General features: G+C 37.6%; 2 protein-coding genes across 2 annotated transcripts in view; one reads left to right on the top strand and one right to left on the bottom strand.

The window, feature by feature from the left end:
- Positions 1–25,322, top strand: part of RAD54B (RAD54 homolog B) — a 111,556-nt gene that overhangs the window by 13,279 nt on the left and 72,955 nt on the right. The window contains exons 2-3 of the mRNA XM_040261064.1: positions 2,110–2,260; positions 9,439–9,607. Of these exons, the coding sequence (XP_040116998.1) occupies positions 2,110–2,260; positions 9,439–9,607 (320 nt within the window). The remainder of the gene's footprint in view (positions 1–2,109; positions 2,261–9,438; positions 9,608–25,322) is intronic.
- Positions 14,450–14,885, bottom strand: LOC120878486 (40S ribosomal protein S25-like). Its single transcript, XM_040261066.1, has one exon. It carries the CDS (start codon positions 14,829–14,831, stop codon positions 14,454–14,456), a length of 378 nt encoding a protein of 125 aa, XP_040117000.1. The 5' UTR covers positions 14,832–14,885; the 3' UTR covers positions 14,450–14,453.

Raw genomic sequence — 25,322 nt, forward strand, 5'->3', positions numbered from 1 at the left:
TGATGCTTTTGAACTGTGATGGTGGAGAAGACTCTTGAGAGTCCCTCAGACAGCAAGTAGATCAAATTGGTTAATCTTGGAAATCAACCCTGAATATTCATTGGAAGGACTGATGCTGAAACTTCAATACTTGAACCTGATGGAAAGAGCCGATTCATTGAAAAAGACCCTGATGCTGGGAAAGATTGAAGGCAGAAGAGGAGGGCAACAGAGGATGAGATGGTTGGATGGCATCACTGACACAATGGACATGGGTTTGGGTGGACTCCGGGAGTTGGTGATGGACAGGGAGGCCTGGCATGCTCGGTTCATGGGGTTGCAAAGAGTCGGACACGACTGAGCGACTGAACTGAACTGAACTTGTGGTGGCCTCTCTTGTTACAGAGCATGCACTGTGGGGCGTGCAAGCTTCAGTAGTTGCAGCTTGTGGGCTCTAGAGCCTGGGCTCAGTAATTGTGGCACTTAGGCTTTTGCTTTCAGTGACATGTGGAATCTTCCCAGACCAGAGATTGAACCCATGTTCCTTGTACTTGCATGTGATTCTTAACCACTGGACCACCAGGGAAGTTCAGTATCTCTCCATTTATTTAGTTCTTTGATTTTGCTCAGCAGAGTTTTTATGGTTTTTCCTTATATAGATCTTGTACATGCTTTGTTAGATTACCCTTAAATATTTCATTTTTGCGTGGTGCTAATGTAAATGGTATTGCGTTTTTAAATTAAAATTCTACTATTGGTGATATGTTGGAAAATAATTGATTTTTGAGTTTTAATCTTGTATTTTTGCAACTTTGCTAAAATTGCTGTCTTTAGCCATTTTTTATTTGATGTATAAAAGTTTCTCATATCATTAAACATTCTTTTAAAATGTGATCCCCACCCCCACGCCCCCCCATTCATGGCTGTAGAACTGTTTAATAAATAGTAAATGCCTTCTTGTGTTGGTCCTGGCAGTATACTGATGATTGGAAGGTAAGACTTCATGCCTGATCCAGGAGTTTACAACTTGGGGGAATTAATAGGCAGTTTCAGAAGGCGGCTCATAGTTAAGAGTCCTAAAGGATAAGTTGAAGTTCATCAAGCAAAGAAAAATGTGTAAAGGCTGTATCGGAGACCCAACACTGTGTAGGGAGTTTGTTCAAAGACCTAGAGGAAAAGAGAACATGGCTTGTTTGGGAAATTGCAGCACTACATTTTAGTCATGTAGGAAGAGAGTGTATTCTATTTTATCCAGTACCCTGTTGTAGATATTTAAATTTCCCTTCTTTCTCTTACTATAGGTAATATTAGCATGAAAACTGTATACATAATTCTTTGAGTATATCTTTGCTAATTCCTTAGGGTAAATTTCCAGAAGTGTAATTTCTGGGTTATGCAAATTATTTTGGTAGCCATGTACATCCTTGTTGATGCCTTATCTTGTGTACAGTTTTGTGAGATTGCTTTAAATTAAAGTGCTTGCTGCTGTCCATTGCAGAAGTGTGATGTATACTTGTAATGTTCTTGTCTTGATGGAAATAACATCGAGCAAAACTTTGGAAACATGGTTCTTGTCTCTTGATTTATTTATTTTAAGGAAATAGGATAGTAAAAATTGAACTCTTAAATGTATTCTTTCAATTGCCAGGATTTTATTCACTCATTCAAAAAAATTTGTTAGTGATTATCATGTATCTGGCTTTGTGGTTGATGCTGCTTACAGAATGGTTAAGAAAACAATGATTGCTACCCGCATGCAGTTTATGGATTGGTGGAATAGGAAAAAAGCAACATGATTAATATATGTATGTGAATAATTATGTTTTCTTTGATTTTGAAACTACTATCTAAATTATGTTTAAGGCTTTATTGTTGTTATCTAATCTATAATTTTATCAAAATTGGTACAATATATGTTCAGGTTTGTACCATATATTTTGAACCTTAATACATTTCAAAAGCCTTTTGTGATGGAAAATAAAATATTACCAACTGTTGAATTTGTTTTCTGAGGCTTTTTACAGGCTTATTCCCTTATATTTTTAAAGATGTCATGATTATAGTGATGATATATATTTGGAGGTAATTCTAATCAGACTTCTGATGAATTGACTTTTGGGTATTTTTCAGGTTAATACTGCTAAATATGAGACGATCAGCAGCACCAAGTCAGTTGCAAGGGAATCCCTTCAAAAAACCAAAGTTTATATCACCAGCAAGAAGTCATCCAAGTCCTAATGAAGAGGTTGCACAACTGAATTCAGATATAAAGTTATTTGAGGTAAAAAAAAAAACAGTAACGGAAGCCTAATGTAGAGAAGGATGTATGTTAAAAAATTGCTGTTTAAACAGTTAACAATGTTCACTGCCTATAGGAATTTTCAGTATCTCTGATAAATTCTTCTAAAAACTTTAGACAGAATGGCTAACTATATATACTTGAAGGAATGGGATAAAGTAAACTTGGGTTAGGTCTATAAATAAACGTTTGATAACAGTGAAAAATACCTCCACAAGGGAAGGGTTGGAGATTCTTGTTCAAGAAAAAAAGTTATTCTGGATCAGTGTTCTTTTTAAAGGTACCACATAAGTAAATGAAAACTTTGGATAAGGTAATTAAAATAAAGAGAAAACATACATAAATAATGTTTTATATCACTTTTATGGAAACTTCCTTTCCTTTTTATTTATAAAAAGTAAGTGCTCAAAACAGTCTTAATATATATATTCTTTGCTACTAAGATGAAGGATTATTTAAGTCTGGTATAATGGAAAGTTTATAAAGATTATATAGAGCATATGTAAAATGGACAGTCCACACTTTGGCTACTCTACAGTTCTCTGATTTATGTTCTGGAGATTGAAATCTACTAATATTTTTTCTTTTTTTATTATGGGAAAATATATATAGCATAAAATTTGCCATTTTACCATTTTTAAGTGTGCAGGTAAGTGGCATTAATTACATTTTCTTTATTGTTCAATAATCACCATTTTCTGTGTTCAAAACTTTTTATTACACAGAAACTTCGTAACCATTAGGCAATAATTCCCTATTCTCCCTTCCCTGGTCATCACTACTCTTCCTGTCTCCATGAATTTGATTACTCTAGGTACCTCATATTTCGGAAAAGGCAATGCCAATCCACTCCAGTACTCTTGCTTTGAAAATCCCATGGATGGAGGAGCCTGGTAGGTTGCAGTCCATCGGGTCACTAAGAGTCGGATACGACTGAGTGTCTTCACTTTCACTTTTCATTTTCATGCATTGGAGAAGGAAATGGCAGCCCACTCCAGTGTTCTTGCCTGGAGAATCCCAGGGACGGGGGAGTCTGGTGGGCCGCTGTCTATGGGGTCGCACAGAGTCGGACACAACTGAAGCGACTTAGCAGCAGCAGCAGCAGGTACCTCATATTTAAGTGGAATCATAAATATTTGTCCTATAGTGTCTGGCTTATTTCACTTACTGTTGTGTCTGGCTTATTTCACTTAGCTTATGCTTTCTAGGATCATCCATGTTGTAGCAGGTATGAACATCAATGCTTTATGTGATTAAGTAATATTCAGTTGTTTCAGTTCAGTTGCTCAGTCATGTCTGACTCTTTGTGACCCCAGGGACTGCAGCACGCCAGGCCTCCCTGTCCATCACCAATTCCCGGAGTTTACTCAAACTCATGTCCATTGTGTCAGTGATGCCATCCAACCATCTCATCTGCTGATGTCCCCTTCTTCTCCTACCTTCAATCTTTCCCAGCATCAGGGTCTTTTCAAATGAGTTGGCTCTTTGCATCAGGTGGCCAAAGTACTGGAGTTTCAGCTTCAACATCAGTCCTTCCAATAACACCCAGGACTGGTCTCCTTTAGGATGGACTGGTTGGATCTCCTTGCAGTCCATGGGACTCTCAAGAGTCTTCTCCAACACCACAGTTCAAAAGCATCAGTTCTTTGGTGCTCAGCTTTCTTTATAGTCCAACTCTCACATCACTGCATGACTACTGGAAAAACCATAGCCTTGACTAGACGGACCTTTGTCGGCAAAGTAATGTATCTACTTTTTAATATGCTATCTAGGTTGGTCATGGCTTTTCTTCCAAGGAGCAAGCATCTTGTAATTTCATGGCTGCAGTCACCATGTGCAGTGATTTTGTAGCCCCCCAAAATAAAGTCAGCCACTGTTTCCACTGTTTCCCGTCTATTTCCCATGAAGTAATGGGACCAGACGCCCATCACTTAGTTTTCTGAATGTTGATTCAGTTGTATATATATATACATATATATATATCTATATATGTACATACATATGTGTGTATATATATATGTGTATACATACACCATATTTTGTTCATTCATTCATTGATCCTTGGTTTGTTTCTACTTTTTTTCTATTGTGAATAATGCTGATATGAACATTGGCATACACGGTTCTGTTTAGGTACCTGCTTTTAATTCTCTTGTATATATATACCCAACAGTGGAGTTGCTAGATGATACAGTAATTCTATGTTTAGTTTTTAAGGTACTACCAAATTGCTTTCCATAGGTACTGAACCATTTTACATTCCCACCATTGATGTGTGAGGGTTCCAATTTCTCCACATCCTTAGCAACACTGGTTATTTTGTTTTTGTTGCTGTTTTTTGATTATGGTCATCCTTGTTGTTGTGAAGTGGTATTCCACTGTGGTCTTGATTTGCATTTTCCTAATGACTAGTAATTCTGAGCATTTTTTCATGTGCTTATTGACCATATGCTGATCTTCTATGGAGAAATGTCTTTTCACATCTTTTGAGGCTTTTAACTGTTTTTTTTGTCTTTTTGTTGTTGAAAATATCTACTCATTCTTGACTCTGTTTTTTGGTCTGCATCTGTTTGTTTTATCCAACACTACTTTAGAATTCTGGCCACAATGTAAGGAGAAAATTATGTAAGCATAGTTTTTCATTTTTTGATTTCTTTTTATAAAAGCAACTTTGTTTAAATTAAATGGACATACCTTTAATCTACCTACTACAATTCAGTTGTATTTCATATGGTCAGAGTTGTGCAATGATCACCAAAATCAAATTCGACCAGTCATTCCAGAGAGAGACTTCACATACGTCAACCCATCCAAATCCCTCAGCCCTTTGTCATCACTAATATACTTTCTGTTTTATGTATTTATCTATTATGAACATTTAATATAAATAGAGTCATACAACATGTGGCCTTTTATGACTCACTGTTTTCAGTTTCATAGTGTTTTTCAAGGCTCGTCCATATTGTGGCATGTATCAGTAATTTATTTATTTTCATTGCTGAATGTATTAGTTTCCTATTGCTGCTGTAACAGATTACCAGAAATTTAGTGACTTAAAACAATGCAAATGTATTATCTTATAGTTATGTAAGTCAGAAGCTCAACGTGGGTCACATTGGGCTAAGATCAAGGTGTTGGCAGGGTCGCATTTATTTCTGGAGGTTTTAAGAGTGTTTCCTTTGCCTTTTCTAGTTTCTACAGGCCAACTGCAATCCTGGTGGCCCCCTTCTTAATTCTTTGAAAATTGGTAGTGGCAGTTTGATTCCTTTTATTGACATCATTTTGGTTCTCTGAAACTGGAACTCACTTGGTTAGATTGGGCCACCCTGGATAACTCAGGACAGTCTCTCTGTTTCACGGTCCTTAACCTTAATTGCATCTGCAAAGTCTCTTTTGCCACAGAAGGTAAGATTTCCGCAGGTTCTGGGAATTAGGGTACGGACATCTTTGGGAGGCATTATTCTACTTACCACACTGAGTAATATTTCATTGCATTAATAAACCATATTTTATTCCATCTGTCAGTTGATGGATGTTTGAATTGTTTCTATTTTTAAAATTTATTAGGTATTATGAATAATGCTGATGAATATTCATGTGTAAATTGTTGTATAGACATATATTTTCATTTCTCTTGGGTGCATTCTTAGGATGGAATTGCTAGGTCATATGATTCTGTGGTTAACCTTTTAATGCCATGATGGCTGTACTGTTTCATTCCTGTTATTAATGTATGACGTTTCAGTCCTCCACATGTTTATTGACACTTAATATTATCTATTTGATTATAACCATACTATGGATGAAGTGGTATCTGACTTGGGGTTTTGATTTACTTTTCCTTGGTGGCTAATGTTGAACGTTTTTGTATGTGCTTATTGGCCATTTGTATATCTTTTTTGGAGAATTGTTTATTCAGATCCTATTTTTTTAAGTTGGATTATTTGCTTTTTATTACAGAGTTGTAAGAGTCTGTATAGGTTCTAAACATAGGTGCCTTATCAGATATATGATTTGCAAATATTTTCACCTTGTTATTGATTACCTTTCACTTTCTTGATGGTTTTGTCTGTAGCACGAACGTTTTAAATTTTGATGAAGTCCCGTTTATCTGGGTTTTTCTTTTTTGGTGTTGGTAGTACTTGTGATTTTAGTGTTGTATCTGAGAAGGTCATGAAGATTTACTGTGTTGTCTTCTAAGAGTTTTATAGTTTTAATTCTTCCATTTTAGTCCATGACCCATTTTGAAATGGTTTTTATGTATGGTGTGAGGTAGGAATCCAATTGTATCATTTTACATGTGGATATCTAATTGGGTTCCAGGACCATTTTTTGAAAAGACTGTTTTTTCCTCCATTGAATCATTTTGACACCCTTGTCTTTAGGTTTATTTTCTGATGGAGGTTCTAAGGACTAATTTGAAACCAAAACCACTGATTTATTCTTTTTCTCTTATAATTATTATCAAGAAACTAAATAGTTTTCTTTAAATACTAATGAAGTAGGCATTTTTGAAACCGTACAGCTGTGTTAAGTAAGGCAACATGCAAACCCTAAAAATATTAGGCTTAGCAGTCAACTTTACTGTCTCTGTTGTCTATTCCATCCTTAAATTTTTTTCTTAGATTGAATTAAGCCATACCAAGAATGTATTGGTTTGGTGACTTCAGGGGTCTTTTATTTGAGTGGTCTGATAAAAACATGGAACAAATCGAGCATCAGAATAAATATACTAATGGATAATAACCCACTGAATAATATAGGAGTCTGAAGCCTTAGTAATATAACTAAATAAGTAGTAAACTCTTTCTCAGAGTGAAATGCTAAATCACAAAAATAAAGGTAATGGTGGTGTCAGAAAATATTAATGGGTTCCAAAACCCATCCGATTAACGGGTGAATGTTTCATCAGGAAATAGGATACTTGAATAGACTCAAGCATCTCCTTACAACATACTTTAAGGATGAGTAGAAAAATACTAACTTGGCGAGAATACCTGGTAGACACCACTTTAATCAAATGGCTGCCTCCATTAATGGACAGATTGATATTTTGTGCACTTAGTATGGTGAACTATGATATTCCTTCCAAAATATGTAATCTGAAGCTCATTATTAGGAAACATCAGACAGGCCAAATAGGGGAACATTCTATAAAATAGTTGGCCTGTATTCTTTGAAAGTGTCAGAAATCACAAAAGATGAATAAAGGTGAGGAACTGTTCTAGATTGAAACTAAAGAAACTTGTTTACTAAATGTATTGTGTGATCTGGGATTAGATCCTTGCTCAGGGCAGAAAACTGTCAAAAGACATTGTTGGGGTAAGTGACCCCATTTGAATGTGGGCTGTGGATTAGATAATAATATTTTACTACCATTGTTAAATTTTTGATTTTGATAGTTACTGTGATTATGTAAGAGAGTGTCTTTGCTCTTTGCAAACACACTTTGTCATTTTTAGAGGTAAAGGAACACAGTGTCTCCAGCTTACTTTCAAATGTACACACACACACACACATACACACACACACGTGGTACACATAGATGCACAGGAGAGACAGGGGGAAAGTAAATGGAGCAGAATGTAAACAAATGGTGAATTTGGATAAAGAGTACATGGGACTTCCTTGTATTATTTCTGGAATGTTTCTATAAGCTTAAAATTATATCAAAATAAAATGTTGCAAAAAATAAAATTTGTGACTCATTAATTTATTTCCATGATTTACTTTAAAATCTTATCAGATAGGTTTTTGAATGTCTCTGAAATTTGTTAAAATGAATATTTATAGAGCTATGACAGCTGTGTCTGTTATTGTGAGCTGTTATTTAAAAAAAAAACTTCAAACATACTATTGTAGACAAAAAAATGATCTTCCAAAAATGATTGTCCATATCCTAATCCGTGGAAACCCGTGAATGTATTAACCTCACATGGCAAAAGGGACTCTTGACTAAGTGATTAATGTTTGAGGATCTTGAGATGGGAGGGAGGGTGGTCATTCTGGCTTATCAAGGTGGGCCCAATATAATCACAAAGGTCCTTTAAAGTAGAAGGAGGAGGCAGATGAGAGTTAGAGAAAGAGATGTGATTAAGCAAGCAGGGGCAGAGAGATGCAGAGGCACTGACTGTGAAGTGGAGCAATGCTGGTAGCTTTTAGAAGTTTGGAAAGCCAAGGAAATGTGTTCTGTCTTAGACCCTCTTGAAAGAAATGCAGATAGCCTTGATGTCAGCCTGGTAAGAGCCAAGTGAGAGTTCAAACTTAGAGAATTATAAGACAATGCATTTGTGTTGTTTTAAGCCACTAAGTTTGTTATAATTTGTTACAGCAGCAACAGAAAATTGATACATATATAGAAATAGAGAAAAGAGTATATGAAGAACCCCCATGTACACATCACCCAGCCTTGGCAGTTGTCAGTTTGTGACCCCTCTTGCTTTATTTTTACCTTCCAGTTCCCTCCCCCTTTTTCCCCAACTCATTATTTTGACACAGCTTCCAGGAATCTCTTCTCATTTGTAAATATTTTAGTATTTGACTCTAAAATATAAGGTACTGTTAAAACAATACCGTGGCAGTATATCATTAGCCATGTAAAAAATTAACAATATTTAAGTGTTGCTTTTAATATTGAGAAATTTAGCAAGAAAAATAAGCAGTTGACTGAGAATGGCATATTGTGACTTGTTTAAAACTTCATTTGATCTGTTGCTTAAAATACACTATAATTGTAAGCATAATTTTCATTCTATGGTATCTTTCAGCTTGTGAAAGTGAAAGTGAAAGTCGCTCAGTCCCCTCCGACTGTTTGCAACCCCATGGACTGTATAGACTGTTTAGTCCATGGAATTCTCCAGGCCAGAATACTGGAGTGGGTAGCCTTTCCCTTCTCCAGGGGATCTTCCCAACCCAGGGGTTGAACCCAGGTCTCCTGCATTGCAGGCGGATTCTTTACCAGCTTTCAGCTTTTGTAACATAATAAAACTAGTTTAAAAAAAATAAAATTATAATTTTAGTTTATTTTAAAATATCTGTTCCCTATTTAGATATGAGAAACTAGTAGCTCATATTCAGTATTTTAAATTGGGAATCTATTATGTAAAAATATGGGAAATTAGGTTTAATATCAGCATAAAACACATACTTTGTTTTTTTAGGTTGCTGCAAATAAGAATAATTTTCTCCAGCCACAAAATGATCCCAGAACATGCAATTTTAATTTGTCTACTAAAGAATGTGCTAAAGGAATTAATCATGGGGATAGTTACGGGGAAAAATATTGTTTGGAAGCATCTACAAAGACAACATTAGACCTCCATCATACAGGTAAGACTGTACAGGTTATACTTGATGAGTCTTATTACAGTATTATTTAAATTGATTATATACAATAATGAACATGTTATATTTGAAAATAGTTGATACATTAATAGCTCCTCTAGATCATTGGCAATTCAGATTTTTTTGTGGTCATAATTTATCTTTAATGATTGAATTAGTAACCATGTCATCTAAATCTTGTATTTTGTAATAGGCATATGTCTAAGGTTATTCATCGTAAACTTATTGGTCAAATAATGGTCTTTACTTCTACTACCAAAATGAATTGTGTTTAAAGGTTTGATGTTTTTAAGATTTAATTTTAAAAAATGTCTTAAAATGCATTATCAGCATTAAAATCGGAGAGGTGAACTTTAAATGAGTAAAATTGTTAATTCATTATAGTACATTGGAGTAACTTCAAATCAGTTAGATTTGAAAGTATATAATTGCAGGAAAACCAAACATTTAACAAATTCCCCTGCTGCTGAATTGAACTAAAATAATGATTATGGTTTTTGTTGCATTGTAAGAGATTAATATTTTCCAAGTAATTGAAAAAATTATCTGGAGTGTTCATGAGTGTTTATTTGGCCTTTTGAAAGGCACACCATTAAGATTACATTTTTCTAAATTACATTTTATTCATTTTTTGGTTCAAAAGGGTTTCAGGGAGAGAGCCTCATATACCAGTCATATACAGAATGCAGCTTCTCTCCCTAAGAAACCAATGCAAATCAACACTGTGCCTTCAACTAAACCCTTTTGAAGGAACTTTTTGAGAATTGTGATATTTAATAAATTTTACACGTGAATGGGTTCATTTCTTGTTGGGGCAGAGGGTCTTCTGTGTTTTCCCAACTGGCCAGGATCCTTAGTACTATTTACATGCTCCTCATAACTTCAGATTTGTAACAAGTTTCAGAATGAAGTTGAGAAGGACTTTTGGAGCTGGTATCAATTTAGTGAGATCCCTAGAGACAGCTCTGGGCACGGGCACGGGCATAGCAGTTTAGCCTCTGCCCTGTTTCACTCATTTACTCTCTTTTTTTATTACTTTCCTTCGGTTCAGTTCAGTTCAGCCCCTCAGTCGTGTCCTTACCTCCCTCCTTTTCTCTTTTCTTCCTTCCATCTTTGTTAGGTGAATATCCTATTTCCCCAGATTTTTTTCCTCTGCTGTCAGCCTGTGGCAGGTAATGATCCATCTATACCTGTTTCTTTTCTATCACGGTAGCTAATCTCTTCTCCAGAGAATGATATTAGACTTTAGAATATAATATATTTAATGTTACTGATTTGGGGCTGTTTTTGTGTTCTACTGTAGTTTCTCATTCTCTTCCTTACTAAATATGAGAAGGGAATTAAGAGTTAAGATAAATTGAAGAGGGAGTTAATTTACTCAACCCTTAATCCCTTAATCCTTTCTCTGATTTAGTACATTGACTGGACTGGGGAACCTGTGCCAATCTCCTGATACTCTCCTGCCTCTCATTTAGAGAGAGAGGTTAACTGGGGAAAAAATATTGTGAGAAACATCATGCTTCCTTTGGTGATTGCTGGAGAGGAATGTTGTATATAGAAAAGTATGGAGGTGAAAGACCTATATATTCATCTTTTGACATTCTTTTAATTCTAGGTCTAATTCACCTTGGAGTCAGTTCCAAGCCTGCATGTCCTAGTGAAAATAGACCCTCATTTCCTACTAGCTTTTTATTTTGAAAAATTTCCTACATACAGAGAAGTTGAAAGAATCCAGTTATCATCAAAAATTCAATAGTTTCTAATATTTTGCCTCATTTGTCGGTATTCCCCACCCCGTGTATGCAGTTTTTTTTTTTTTTTTTGGACTCTGAAAATATGTTGCAGCTTTCATGCCACTTTACCTCTAAATACTTCAGCATGTATGTCTTAAAATAAATGCTCTCTTCTATATAACCACATTATTACACCAAACAGAGTTAACAGTAATTCAAATTAATATCTAGTTCACCAGGAAAACCATTTTTACTTAAGCTAGTTTATATTTGGTTTCTTTACTAACTGAAAGAGCCCTAATAAGTATATTTTCATTCTGTAGAACTTTACTGGACACTTCAAGTCTCTTCAAGTCTGTTGAGGTCATACTGGATTAGGGTGGACCCTGAATCCAGTGGCTGGTTATGAAGAGAGACAGAGAAATACAGAGAGGAAAAGACTTTCTGACAGTGGAGGCAGAGATCAGAGTAAGCTGCAAGCCTAGGAGCACTAAGGACTGGTGGCAATCACTAGATGCCAGAAAGAGGCACAGAAGGGATTCTCTCCTAGATCTTTCTGAGAAAACATGGCCTGATCTCAGCGAGGCAGCAGTGAGCAGTGGCGTGAAGCAAGATCTTAATTACCTGCCCGGGAATTGAACCTGGGTAGCCTGGATGAAAACCAGGAATCCTACCTACCAAAACAGCAAGGGCTAGACGCTAGAAGCTGTTTTTCCCTGGATCTTTGTCCCTAGTGAGAAGTGCGTTTATCACAGAGGCAAAACAGTATAAATGCAGGTACAGAGTTTGTTATTAGAGACACAGCACAACAGCAAGTGGGAGAGCACATAGAGAAACTGTTTAGTTAAGACAAGCAAGGCAGAGATGCACCCCTGGAGCGAGAGGGTATGGGTGTTCCCGCTAGTGAGGAGCACAGTAGAGAAGTGGTTTAGTCATTTATGTTTGTCAGTTCTTCTGGGTCTTTGTCTTCCTTCAGGCCAATTATCTTCTTTTTCCATACCTGACCTACCCTGGGACCTTCCCCACCCGGGGACCTTCCCCTGGGGTGGCTTGCACCTCTCCGCCAAGGTGGATCTCGAAGTGAAGGCTTCTGGGAGGAACAAGACTCATTAGAGCCTGGTGTCATCACCTGAGTTCAGACCCACAGGGAGCCTTTCTGGGCATGTATCATCTATCCCTTGTTCCAAAAGAGGGGGAGCAGAGATCTTAATCCTTTATTCAAACAGAATTTTGCACTTCTTTGTCCTTGCCATGACTGTTGCCTTAAGGTGTTTACAAGAGACAAACACTGTCTGTTTACCCTGTTTCTGTTGTTACTTCTGTTTTGGAGGGCAAACAGGAAGCTGGCTGTAAACACCTCAGCTGGAGCCCACCATCTCCTGTCCCAGGAAATGCAAACAGGAGGCTAGTTGTAAATGTCTAACCTGGGGCCTGTCTATCTCTTACATCAGGTCCTGCTGACACCTTGATTTTGAACTTCTGGTCTCCAAACTGTGAGACAATAAATTCTGTTGTTTAAGCGTTTGTGGTATTAATACTTTGTTGCAGCAGTCCTTGGAAATTAATAAAGAGAGCCCTAGACCTCCTGATTCTCATGGCTATACTTACAGTCTTTAGAAAAACAACGAAATCTTTGATTCTTTTTTTTAATTACTTTACAATATTGTATTGGTTTTGCCATACATCAACATGAATCCGCCACAAGTATACACGTGTTCCTTTTCATTGTGATGAAGTATAAGATGAGACCATTAATTCTCCCTCAGACTTTTCAACTATACTCATTATATTTTATCTATTACTATTTACCTGATTTTCCTTCACTAAACTGGCATAAAAAGGCAGTAACTTTGTCCTTTTTGAGTTGTAAGTCAAACAGGATAAATTAAAAAACATTTTATGACTAAATGAAGGGATTTTGAAAAACTTGTAGTTGAGTCTTGGCTAAGCCCTTTGGCTCCCAAGTGCTTTAGAGAAGTCAAGAAGTAGCTGATGGAACATTACAGTTTGCAGGTTTTGGTAACACTTGAGAGTATAGTTTCTGAAAGTGTTTGGAACAAAAGCTGTGTTGTAATGGATATGTGATGAGTGGGAACAGGCAAATGGAGGCAGTGTGTGAAATAAATAATGTATGTAAATCAATACAGAAATGTGGTTTCGGAGGGAAGGAGTGGTATCTTGAGGGATAGCAGGGCACCGGAGAGATTTTTTGGTTGGTTTTTTTTAAAGGTAGTGTGTCGTAGGTTGAAAGGAAAGCGGTATTGAAGAGGGGAAGATAAAGGATATAAAAAGGAAATGATAAAAAAGGAAATGGTCTCTGTTGGCAGGATAAGTGTTTTCCAGATAGGTTTTAGGTCCTTAGAGATGTTTGGACATGTTTTCAGGGGTTTATAAATTCTCAGAGAAACTTAGAATTTGGTGTTTTCTTTTAAATGATATGAGTAAAAGTATGTATGCATATGTTGGATCTTTTGGATGGCCACCATAAAATTGAGTACTATTACAGGATTTCATGTCTGCAAATGAGGACAGAGGCAGACAAAATGGGGTATTCTACCAAATGAAGGTTTTGTCTGTTCACGTTAAGGACAGTCAAAGAATTGAGTCTTGGGTTTGCAAGGAGTCTGACACGACTGAGTGTGCGTGCGCGCGCACACACACACACATGCACACGCTGTATTGGAGAAGATTGTTAGACATGAAAGAACTCGTGCCGTATCTACAATGTTTATATTGTGATTAGCAGTTTAATTTCAGTAAAATATCACTATCATGTTAATGTGATTTTCAAATTTTATTGGTTTATAATTAATTTATAAACGCTTATCTTTGAAATCTTTTTAAAGTACATTTAGAACTACCTCATCTTTTTTTTTTTTTTCGGCTGCTCTGTTTGTCTTGTGAGATCTCATCGTTCTGTGACCAAGGGTTGAACCTTAGCCAGAGCAGTGAGGGTCCAGAATCTTAACCACTGGGCCACCAGGGAACTCTGCTACCTCATTCTTTTTATTTTTTATTTTTTTTGATTTAATAAAGTTTTATTTTTCAAAATGTACAGCTGGTGGGACCTGTTCATGCATCTTCACCAGCTCACCTGTTCATGCATCTTCACCAGCAGCTGGGGCTTCTCCACCCTTGGTGTTTCTGGTGTAAATCACTTGAGCTCTGTGCTTTGAAACCAGTTTAATAAGTCCTTTACTAAGGAGTTCCTGAAGGGCTGCTCTGGCCAGGGAACCACGAATCTTCAGTCTCTCAGAGACCACAGCTGGAGTTATAAGCTTATAGTTGGGAACTTCTTTACAGAGTTTGTCATATGTTGCTTTGTCAGACAAGACTAGGTTATTGAGCTTGTCCCGAACTTTGCCTTTGGACCACTTCTTCTTTTTGGCCTTGCCCCCAGATTTGTTCACTGGATCTTTGTCTTTCTTGGCCGATTTTCCGGCATCTTTCTTCTTCCTGTCGTCCTTGGGTGGCATAGCGAAGCCCAGAGAGCAGCTGCAACCACTGCCGCCTCGCTAAGATGTCGGACAAAAAGTACCTCATTCTTTTTAAAACATAATATTCCATTGTGTGAATTTGCCAGTTGTACTTAACCAGTTCTGTATTAATGGATATTTAGATTGTTTGGTATCTTATTACAAACAAAGCTACAATGAATATCCACATATTATAATCATATGTGATGATATATTCTTTTTTTTAAAATATAAACTTATCTATTTAATTGGAGGTTAATTACTTTACAGTATTGTATTGGTTTTGACATACACCAACATGAATCTGCCACAGGTATACACGTGTTCCCCATCCTGAACCCCCCTCCCTCCTCCCTCCCCGTACCATCCCTCTGGGTCGTCTCAGTGCACCAGCCCCAAGCATCCAGTATCATGCATTAAACCTGGACTGGCGATTCATTTCATATATGATATTATACATGTTTCAGTGCCATTCTCCCAAATCATCTCACCCTCTCCCTATCCCTCTCCTACAGAGTCCAAAAGACTGTTCTATACATCTGTGTCTCTTTTGCTGTCTCGCATACAGGGTTATCGTTACCATCTTTCTAAATTCCATATATATGCGTTAGTACTGTATTGGTGTTTTTCTTTCTGGCTTACTTCACTCTGTATAATAGGCTCCAGTTTCATCCACCTCATTAGAACTGATTCAAATATATTCTTTTTTTTTTTTTTCAAATATATTCTTTTTAATGGCTGAGTAATACTCCATTGTGTATATGTACCACAGCTTTCTTATCCATTCATCCATCTGCTGTGATATATGGGTCTCAAGGTGTGTGCATTTATCATTTTGATGAATAATGTTGAGGAATTGCCCTCTGCAGAGGCTAATACAAGTTTGTATTCTCACCATCAATGTATAAACAATGTATGTCATTTACTGTGATGCTAAATCTATATGTAAGTATATACTTGCAGGTTTTGATATTTGACTATCTAATCATTAAAATATTTTCTTGAGCTTTTAAAATTAAACTTCTTAATGTTATATTTTGAGCTTATTTCAAATTTACAGAAAAATTCAAAGAATAGTACAAAGAATTTCCACACACTTTATCACATTTGTGTGTGTCTGTGTAATTTTTCTGAACCAGATGAGAATAAGCTGCTGACATGGTGCTTCATTACTCTAAAGTCTGCATTATGTAATATTTCCTGAATATAAGGATAAGCTTCTATAAAGTACAAAAGTACAACCATCATAATTATGAAATTAACTTTGATATAATACTATCATCTGATCCACAGATCTCACTCAACTTGAGAGAATGAGTTGTCCCAGTGATACCCTTTATGGCAAAAATAAATTAAAATAAAAAAAAAAATTGAAGTACAGTTGATTTACAGTGTTGTGTTAATTTCTGCTGTATAGCAGGGTGATTTGGTTTTATATATGTATGTATGTGTGTGTGTGTATACACACACATTCTTTTTCAGATTCTTTTCCATTATAGGTTATTATATAGAATACACCTTGTGCTAGACAGTAGGTCCTTATTGGTTATCTATTTTATATATAGTATTAGAGTATATATTAATCCCAACCTTGTAATTTATCCCCTTCCTTCCTCTTCAGTAACCATAGTTTCTTTTCTACATCTGTGAATTTGTTTCTGTTTTGTATGTAAGTTCATTTGTGTCTTTTTTTTTTTGATTCCACGTGTAAGTGATACCATATAGTATTTTGTTTGGCTTAGTTCACTTAGCATGATAATCTGTAGGAACTTTAAGAAAATGAATATGTGAACATTTTTTCTGCTAGTCCAAGAATGTTGTATATAGTTGTCATGTCTCTTTAGTCTCCTTTAATCTTGAACAATTTCTTAGTCTTTGCTTGTCTTCTGTGCAGTATTTTAATATTCTTAAAATTATAGGCCAGTCATATATGTAGTGTTCCTCAGTTTGCATTTGTTTGGTGTTTTCTCATGAGTAGATTTAGGCTATACATTTTTGGCAGAAATATCACAGAAATAATTCTTACTGTATCATTAGGAGGGATATGATATCAATTTATCCTATTATTAGTAACAATAAGTTTAATTATTTGAATAGATTGAAGTCTACTGGGTTTCTTCACAGTCAAATTATTAATTTTGCCTTTGTACTTAAAAAGTATCTATGTGGAGATATTTTGAGACTATGTAGATATCTTGTATTTAATCAAACTTTCACCCAGTAGTTTTGGCTTTGATTCTTGCCTAAATATGATCACTGATTGTTGCCAAATGGTGATTTTCTTATTGCATCTGTATTTATTAGTTAGCATTGTGAGGTTAAGCTAGAACTTTTCCTCCTCTCATTTACTTGTTAATTTTCACAGATTCTTAAATTTTTATTTAATGGGTTGTGATCTGTTATTTATTGTGTGCTCAGATTGCCTTAGATTTGACCAATGGAAACCTCTTTACAAGGGCTCTTTTTGACAATCCCTATGAATTTTTGAGCACTGTCCGACACAGTAAGATCTTCTTTGCCCCAGTTATTGAAATTAGCCAAGGGTCCTGATTGCTTTTTAATGGAAAATGCTATTTAAAAACCAAGATCTGGGCACTAAGTAAGCTCATTATTACTGCAGTGTTACTCCTTTTAACCCTGCTGTGATCAGGGTTAGGATATGTATTTATTAATACATCTGTATTTTTTAATCTCCGTTAAAAACCATTGTTTCATACCAATACTCCAACTCCAATTCAGCACCACAGGATTCAGTCTAGTCCTTACTCTTCCACAGCTGCAGCACCTTCTTTGATAGTGAAATAATTGGTCATCATTAACCTAAATATATTCATTTATTAATTCATTTCACTTGTATGGAGGCAGTCTACTAAAAAGGGACCATAATTAGTAGTAAATGTTATAGAAAAAGAGAGGGATATGAAAAAATGGTTATTTGAGCAAAATCAAATGAAAATTATGACATGTTAAGGCTGCTCTATATATGCTTTTATTGACAGCACCATCATAAAAAGGATCATTTTTGCAAAATATTTGTGGGTGTCTTAACTCTTCCCAATGGCCTGATGTCCTTTGATGTTCAAATCAATCTCTAAGTACCTATCATGTCAGCTTTTTATGGGTTCATTTTCATGGTATTGTTATGTGGTCTTCAAAGAGACTTTGATATTATAGTTAAGCCTTAAAAGATATTTGAATGGGAACTATGATTTTTTTAAAAAAATTTGTGACCAGTTAAGTGGTGAATATTTTTTTTTCTCTTTAGTGACTCTTTTTAATATAATTGTAAGGAATCAGGGACACCATGTTCTCTTTTTCACCAAAGAAAAGTTTATTAAGAATTTAGGAGGCTATCTCTTGTCCTTTCAGGTTCTTTTATGAAGATTTGGGTCAAGGAATAAGTAGGTCTCTAAGTTATTTCCCAGTCCAGATTATTCACCAATGTCAGGAGCCCAATCTGCTAAACAGGGAAAACATGGCAGGTGTATCCCTACATCTTTTAAAAATACTAGTGAAAATAATTCTCCCCAAAATATTTGCCTGTAGTTCTCAGGATAAAGAATGGCTTTTGAGGAAGCCTATATACTGGGACTATTCTTTTGAATTCCTGACTTGGAAGTGAGTAAATTTGTTCAATTTTAACCTGAAATCAGACCAGTAAAAAACAATCCTAGTTATTTGAATACTGACCCTCCTATATGCATCCCTCCAAATATCTTGAGCCTTGTTTGAAATTACTTAAGTATTATCCAGGAACTCTAGGAGACTGAATTACTAAATTCTCTCCTGAATATAGAGAATTGCTTGCTTTTTTCCCAAAGATGGGCACTCCTGGGAAAGGGCCATAAAGAAGGCGAGAGATGATACGGGGTGGGGGGTGGGAGGGGGGTTCATGTTTGGGAATTCATGTACACCCGTGGTGGATTCATGTCAATGTATGGCAAAACCAATACAGTATTGTAAAGTAAAATAAAGTAAAAATAAAAATTAAAAAAAAGAAAGTAAATTGGTGGATAATATGAAAAATAAATTTTCATAAAAAAGACAAAAAAAAAAAAGAAGGCTGAGCACTGAAGAATAGATGCTTTCAAATTGTGGTGCTGCAGACGACTCTTGAGAGTCCCTTGGACTGCAAGGAGATCAAACCAGTCAATTTTAAAGGAAATCAACCTTGAATATTCATTGAAAGGACTGTTGCTAAACTGAAGCTCTAATACTCTGGCCCCCTGATGCGAAGAGCAGACTCATTGGAAAAGACCCTGATGTTGGAAAAGACTGAAGGCAGAAGGAGGGGGTGGCAGAGGATGAGATGGTTATTTAGCATCACTGACTCAATGGAGATGAATTTGAACGAACTCTGGGATATAGTGGAGGATAGAGGAGCGTGGTGTGCTGCAGTCCATGGGGTTGCAAAGAGTCGGACACGACTGAATAACAACAAAACAACCATAGATTAATCTGGCAATATGCTTATGCTTTGGGAAAGTTAGTATGGAGTAATTGAAATCATAATGGTGTTCAGCCTCTACTTTTTAGAGAATGAACTGTGTTTACATCTTGCCTCTCACTCGAATCCTCATTTAAAAATAGTGTGGACAAGTGGTGATTTAAGCAATGTAAAATAGGCAAACAGGATAAACACAATGGAAAGAAAGATTAAAAATTTTTTTATATCAGTTAATATGCTTTTTAAAAAATTTGTTTTTTAATTGAAGGATAATTGCTTTACAGAATTTTGTTTTCAGTCAAATCTTAGCCTGAATCAAACATAAGTATACATATATCCTCTCTCTTTGTTCAAGTATTGGTAAAAATATTGGACTGTGAATTTGAATTTTATTAATATTGGCATGTGTAACTGGAAAATACAGGCTTCAGGATTGACTGATGTAGCAGTTTAGAAGATGTCATTATGAGCCCAGTTTCAACTTTTTCCGTCCTCCACAAGATTGACTTCATTCTTAGACTGGCTCCCCTCATGTTAAATGATAGATACCGGCAACTCTTGGCACCACGCACTTCATTTTTGTCATCAATCTGATGACATATGTATTACCCCTACTCATACTCATCAAATAATGTGTCTTAACTTTGTGCTAATATTGAGTTACTTCCCTGTGTGCATTGGGTTTCCTCATCTTAGACCTAGGGTACCACAGTGAAGAAGAAGCCTTAGTAGCTTCTGAAAATTATCAGATTCCCACTCTCTGTCTCTTTCCATGATGTGGGAGCTATCTCACCCACATTTCCTGGCAGCTACATGTTGGGGGAATATCCATATTAACTCTACTGAAAGATGATTAATGAAAAAATGTCTAAAGACGAGTAGTTTTAGCAACATTTTTAGTATACCAAATTTAACAGATGGCTAGACTCCTCCCAACCGGCTTCTGGGGCAGTCTCCTTTAGCTCACAGTTTCTTACCCCAAAGACAAGACTTGGCCAGTCTTCCTTAATAGATGGCTGGGAGCTTTTTAAAGAAAATGTGTATAAATTTAGATTGTATAGAGTTTCACACAGTATGGCTGGAGTAATGTTTTGTAATTTGACTCTGTGAGATAATAGAAAATATCTGTGCTGGTCTCCCCACCCAGTTCCTGTCACAGAGTTCCTAAAACCCTTGGAATTTCCTCAGTGATAAGAGCAGTAGGAGCATCTTTTTTTCCCTAATGTTTGGCCTTTGACCTCAGTTCCTGACACAGAGTTCCTAAATCCCTTGGAATTTCCTGGTGATAGATAGAAATGTCTTTTGTTTTTATCACTTTTGAAGTGATTCTGGGTGGGCTCTTGGTTGAGAGCTGGTCACCAGAAAGACTAAGCTGTGATTAGAAGCTTGGAATTTTCAGCCTTGTTCCCATTGTCTAGAGAGAGGAGATGGACTGGAAGTGGAGCTGATGGTTGATCATGGCAATATGATGAAACCACCATAAAAATCCCAAGAGTATGGGGTACGGGGACTTCCCAGGTGGCGCTAGTGGTTAAGAACCCACCTGCCATTGCAGGGGACATTAAAGATGTGGATTCAATCCCTGGGTCGGGAACATCCCCTGAAGGAGAGCATGGCAACCCACTGCAGTATTCTTGCCTGGATAATCCCATGAACAGAGGAGCCTGGCGAGCTATAGTCCATGGGGTCACAGAGAGTCGGACACAACTGAAGCAACTTAGCAGACGTGCATGGGGTATGGAGGGCTTTGGGGTTGGTGAACATATGGAGGTGCTGAGAGAGAGGCAGTGCCCAGAGAGGGCATGGACACTCTGAGCTTTTCCCCTATGCCTTGCCTACACATCTCTTCCCTCTGAATGTTCATCTTTTATCATATGCTTTTATAATAATTTCATAAAAGTAAGCAAGCTGTTTTCCTGAGTTCTGTGAGCTGCTCTAGCAAACTAACCAAACCCGAGGAGGGCTCGTGGGAACCCCTGGTTGATAGCTGGTTGGTCAGAAGCACGGCTGAAAACCTGGCCTGTAATGGGCATCTGAGGTGGGGTGGGAGCAGTCTTGTGGGGCTGAGCCCCTAAGCTGTCCAACGTGATGTTGTCTGCAGGTAGATAGCATCAGAGTTGAGCTGAATTGTAGAACATCCAGTGAGTGTTGGAGCGGGTGTGAAAGTAAAGGAGACGCTTAGGAGAGCGCCGAGTTTTTCCTTCTTAGATTTCCTTCAGTTCTGTAAGGGTTTTCAAGGTCCCTGTTAACCTGGGTTTTGATTGTCTTTTTTTTTTGCGGGGTGGGGGTGGGGCATGCCACCTGGCTTATGGCATCTTAGTTCCCTGACCACGGATTGAACCCTGGGCCGGAGGCAATGAAAGCTACCCACTGAACCGCCAGGGAATTCCCAGTTTTGATTGTCATGAGGCTTAGCATTTCAGGGTGTCATCCCCAAAGCACAGCGGTGAAGTATGAGATATAAACCCTATAACTGAGAATGATTCTCAGGGCTTAGATTCACCCTGGCTTTTAACCCCATGTGGAAGATTTTTTTAAAAGTCTCATCATCCTCACATCCTGTGGTGTGAAACATGCCTTCTCGGAGTCTCCAGACACCGTGTGCCTCCTGGACCGATCGTTCCCTTGCCCTGCCTCTGGAGGCCAGCCTGCTGCTTCACCGGGGCCAGCATCTCACAGTGGCCACTGCCTTGCGGGCCCATGAACCACGCTCTGCGAGGGACTGACTCCTGCTGCTTCTGATCTTGGATGAAGCACAGCGCCACAGAGCTCGGGGATGGCACTCTGTGCCCCTGTGGAGGCTGGCTGACGCAGTCTGCAAGTGTGGTAGAGGTTACTCCTAGTGGTGTGAGCTTGGTCTGTGAGGAATGGGAGACAGGAGGGAACCTGCCAGATAAATTCCTCTTTTCCCTCCATGGGCTGCTCCATTTCTTTTTATAGTGTGTCAGGAGGTGTTCCAAGGAGAGTACCAAGTGGATGCATTTGCCAAGTTGACTACTCTTTTTATAGCTTGTTATAAAGTGGTAGCCAGCACTGTAAAAAATAGTAATTATTTATTTATTTTCCACGTGGCATGCAAGATTTTTGTTCCCTGACCAGGGATCGAACCCATGCCTCTTGCAGTGGAAGTGTGGAGTCTTAACCACTGGACCTCCAGAGAAGCCCTTAAGCCAGGACTTTACATGGTTCCTTGCCTCAGTTTACTTTTTTTCACTTTTGATGCCCTGTGTATGCAATACCCAAGGAAAGCCTTAGCATTCCAGTCATCGTTTCAGGCCCTGTTTGCCAGAGAACCTGGGCTAAGACAAAGGTTAATAAAATAGAAAATCTATGCCTTTTTAAAGAAAAAAATCTCCTAAAATGTGGAAATAATCTCAGTAGTCATGTACTCTTTTTATCTAACAAGTAGTTCATGGGAAAAAAATCACTACAACCTCCCACTCTGGGAGGGAGTGACTCCTGCCACATCTGATGTATAAAACACCACACCTCAGAGTGTGAGGGTGGCACTCTGTGCCCCTTGGAGGCTGGGTGGGATAGTCTGAAAATGCAATAAGGGTTATTCCTAGTGGGATGAGTTGTTCCTTATTTATTAAATTTAATGGATCTAATTATCTAAATTCTACTTTAGAAATATAGCTTTGTCCAAACTTCCCACATTTTTAATAGCTAAAGAGTTAAAATATATTAGCAGCTGTATTTATATTTAAGGGTGATTTTTTGAATGTATAATTTTGAAATGTAAAGAAACATTGATAGTTTTACGTTGACTACCCATACACCAACCACCTAGGTTCCACAATTAAAATTTTATTGTATTTGCTATATTTCATATCTGTTCATCCATCAGTCTGTCTTACTTTAAAAAAATGAATTTTAAAGTTGTAGACATCAGTACATTTTTTTCAGAATACATCATGCATTCATTGAGATTAATGTACCTAAATACATTCTCCCCATGCAACTATCTAAAATAAAATATGTAAAGCTTTGTGTGCATGCTAAGTTGCTTCAGTCGTGTCTGACTATAGCCCTCTGTCCATGGAATTCTCCAGGCAAGAATACTGGAGTGGGTTGCCATGCCCTCCTCCAGGGAATCTTCCCAACCCAGGGATGGAACCCTCATCTCTTACATCTCCTGCATTGGCAGTTGGGTTCTTTACTACCAGCATCAGCTCAGTTCAGTTCAGTCACTCAGTCGTGTCCGACTCTGCGACCCCATGAATCACAGCACGCCAGGCCTCCCTGTCCATCACCAACTCCCGGAGTTCACTCAGACTCACGTCCATCGAGTCAGTCATGCCATCCATCCATCTCATTCTCTGTCGTCCCCTTCTCCTCCTGCCCCCAATCCCTTCCAGCATCAGTCTTTTCCATGAGTCAACTCTTTGCATGAGGTGGCCAAAGTACTGGAATTTCAGCTTTAGCATCATTCCTTCCAAAGAAATCCCAGGGCTGATCTCCTTCAGAATGGACTGGTTGGATCTCCTTGCAGTCCAAGGGACTCTCAAGAGTTTTTTCCAACACCACAGTTCAAAAGCATCAATTCTTCGACCCTCAGCCTTCTTCACAGTCCAACTCTCACATCCATACATGACTACTGGAAAAACCATAGCCTTGACTAGACGGACCTTAGTCGGCAAAGTAATGTCTCTGCTTTTGAATATGCTATCCAGGTTGGTCATAACTTTTCTTCCAAGGAGTAAGTGTCTTTTAATTTCATGGCTGCAATTGCCATCTGCAGTGATTTTGGAGCCCAAAAAAATAAAGTCTGACACTGTTTCCACTGTTTCCCCATCTATTTCCCATGAAGTGATGGGACTGGATGCCATGATCTTTGTTTTCTGAATGTTGAGCTTTTAGGCCAACTTTTTCACTCTCCTCTTTGACTTTCATCAAGAGGCTTTTTAGTTCCTCTTCACTTTCTGCCATAAGGGTGGTGTCATCTGCATATCTGAGGTTATTGATATTTCTCCCAGCAATCTTGATTCCAGCTTGTGCTTCTTCCAGCCCAGTGTTTCTCATGATGTACTGTGCATATAAGTTAAATAAACAGAGTGACAATATACAACCTTGATGTACTCCTTTTCCAGCATCAGCTAGGCTGTTATAAATTTTACCTGTAAAAAATTGGAATTATTGATGTGAATGGTGTATTTCAAATAAATATCATACAGTATACATATATCGTCCTACAACTTGATTTTTTTCATTCACTAGTGTCAAAGATAAACAAAGCCAGACATTAGTTAAAAACAATTAAAACATTTTATCCAATAACTCTTGACAGTTGGGTCAAGAACTGAGCTCCATTCTGATTTGTGCAGAGGTGACTGGGCTTTTGAAGGGAGAATGAGGGAGGCAGAGTGCTCAAGTAGAGTCAGGGAAGTGAAAAATGGCAAAAAGCTGGTTGGTGTAAATGAGATTAGGCAGCTGTGTCTGTTAGCTGGCAGTTATCAAAGTTAGGATCCCACCTTCTCACCAAGACTGGAAGGCCTTGGCTCTATTCTTCCTGATAATTACATTTCAAAGGAATGACTTTCAGGTCCTTGGGAAGGACACTCCTGAGTTGTGGGAGATCCAAAGCATGTCAGAGAGACAGAGGAAGGATTCACAATTGTCAGCCTTTTTAGTAAATGTGGTACCAAACGGAGGTCAAGGGCCTATGGTCTTGGGTGTTGGCTAGAACAAACAGTAAATTCTTTTGGTAGCTCTGAGCTTCTGCAGAATGGAACTCGTGGGGAGGCTGGATTGTCCCAGGGACAGGGCCTTTAGGCTGCTAGAGACCATCCTAGGCGTGGCCAGGTCTCTTAGGGCGGGGGTTTGGATGAAGATATCCCCTGCTGAAAGTACTGTGCTTTGGAGATTGTTGTTTTCGTTTTAGAATCCTTTTAGTTGCTGCAGGGTTTACATAGTGTAAATAGATCATGATTTATTTAGGATTTTATTAAAAACAATCCTACAGTGAACATCCTTATGCATGTGGCCTTATGAATTTATGCAAATATTTCTCAGTTGTCAGATCATAATGTGTTTAAATTACA

This window comes from Oryx dammah, unplaced genomic scaffold (genome assembly GCF_014754425.2).
Source record: "Oryx dammah isolate SB20612 unplaced genomic scaffold, SCBI_Odam_1.1 HiC_scaffold_19, whole genome shotgun sequence".
NCBI lineage: Eukaryota > Metazoa > Chordata > Mammalia > Artiodactyla > Bovidae > Oryx > Oryx dammah.

What these genes read in the sequence shown, in the direction of transcription:
- LOC120878486 (XM_040261066.1), bottom strand. Translation starts at nt 14,831, where the DNA reads ATGCCACCCAAGGACGACAGGAAGAAGAAAGATGCCGGAAAATCGGCC.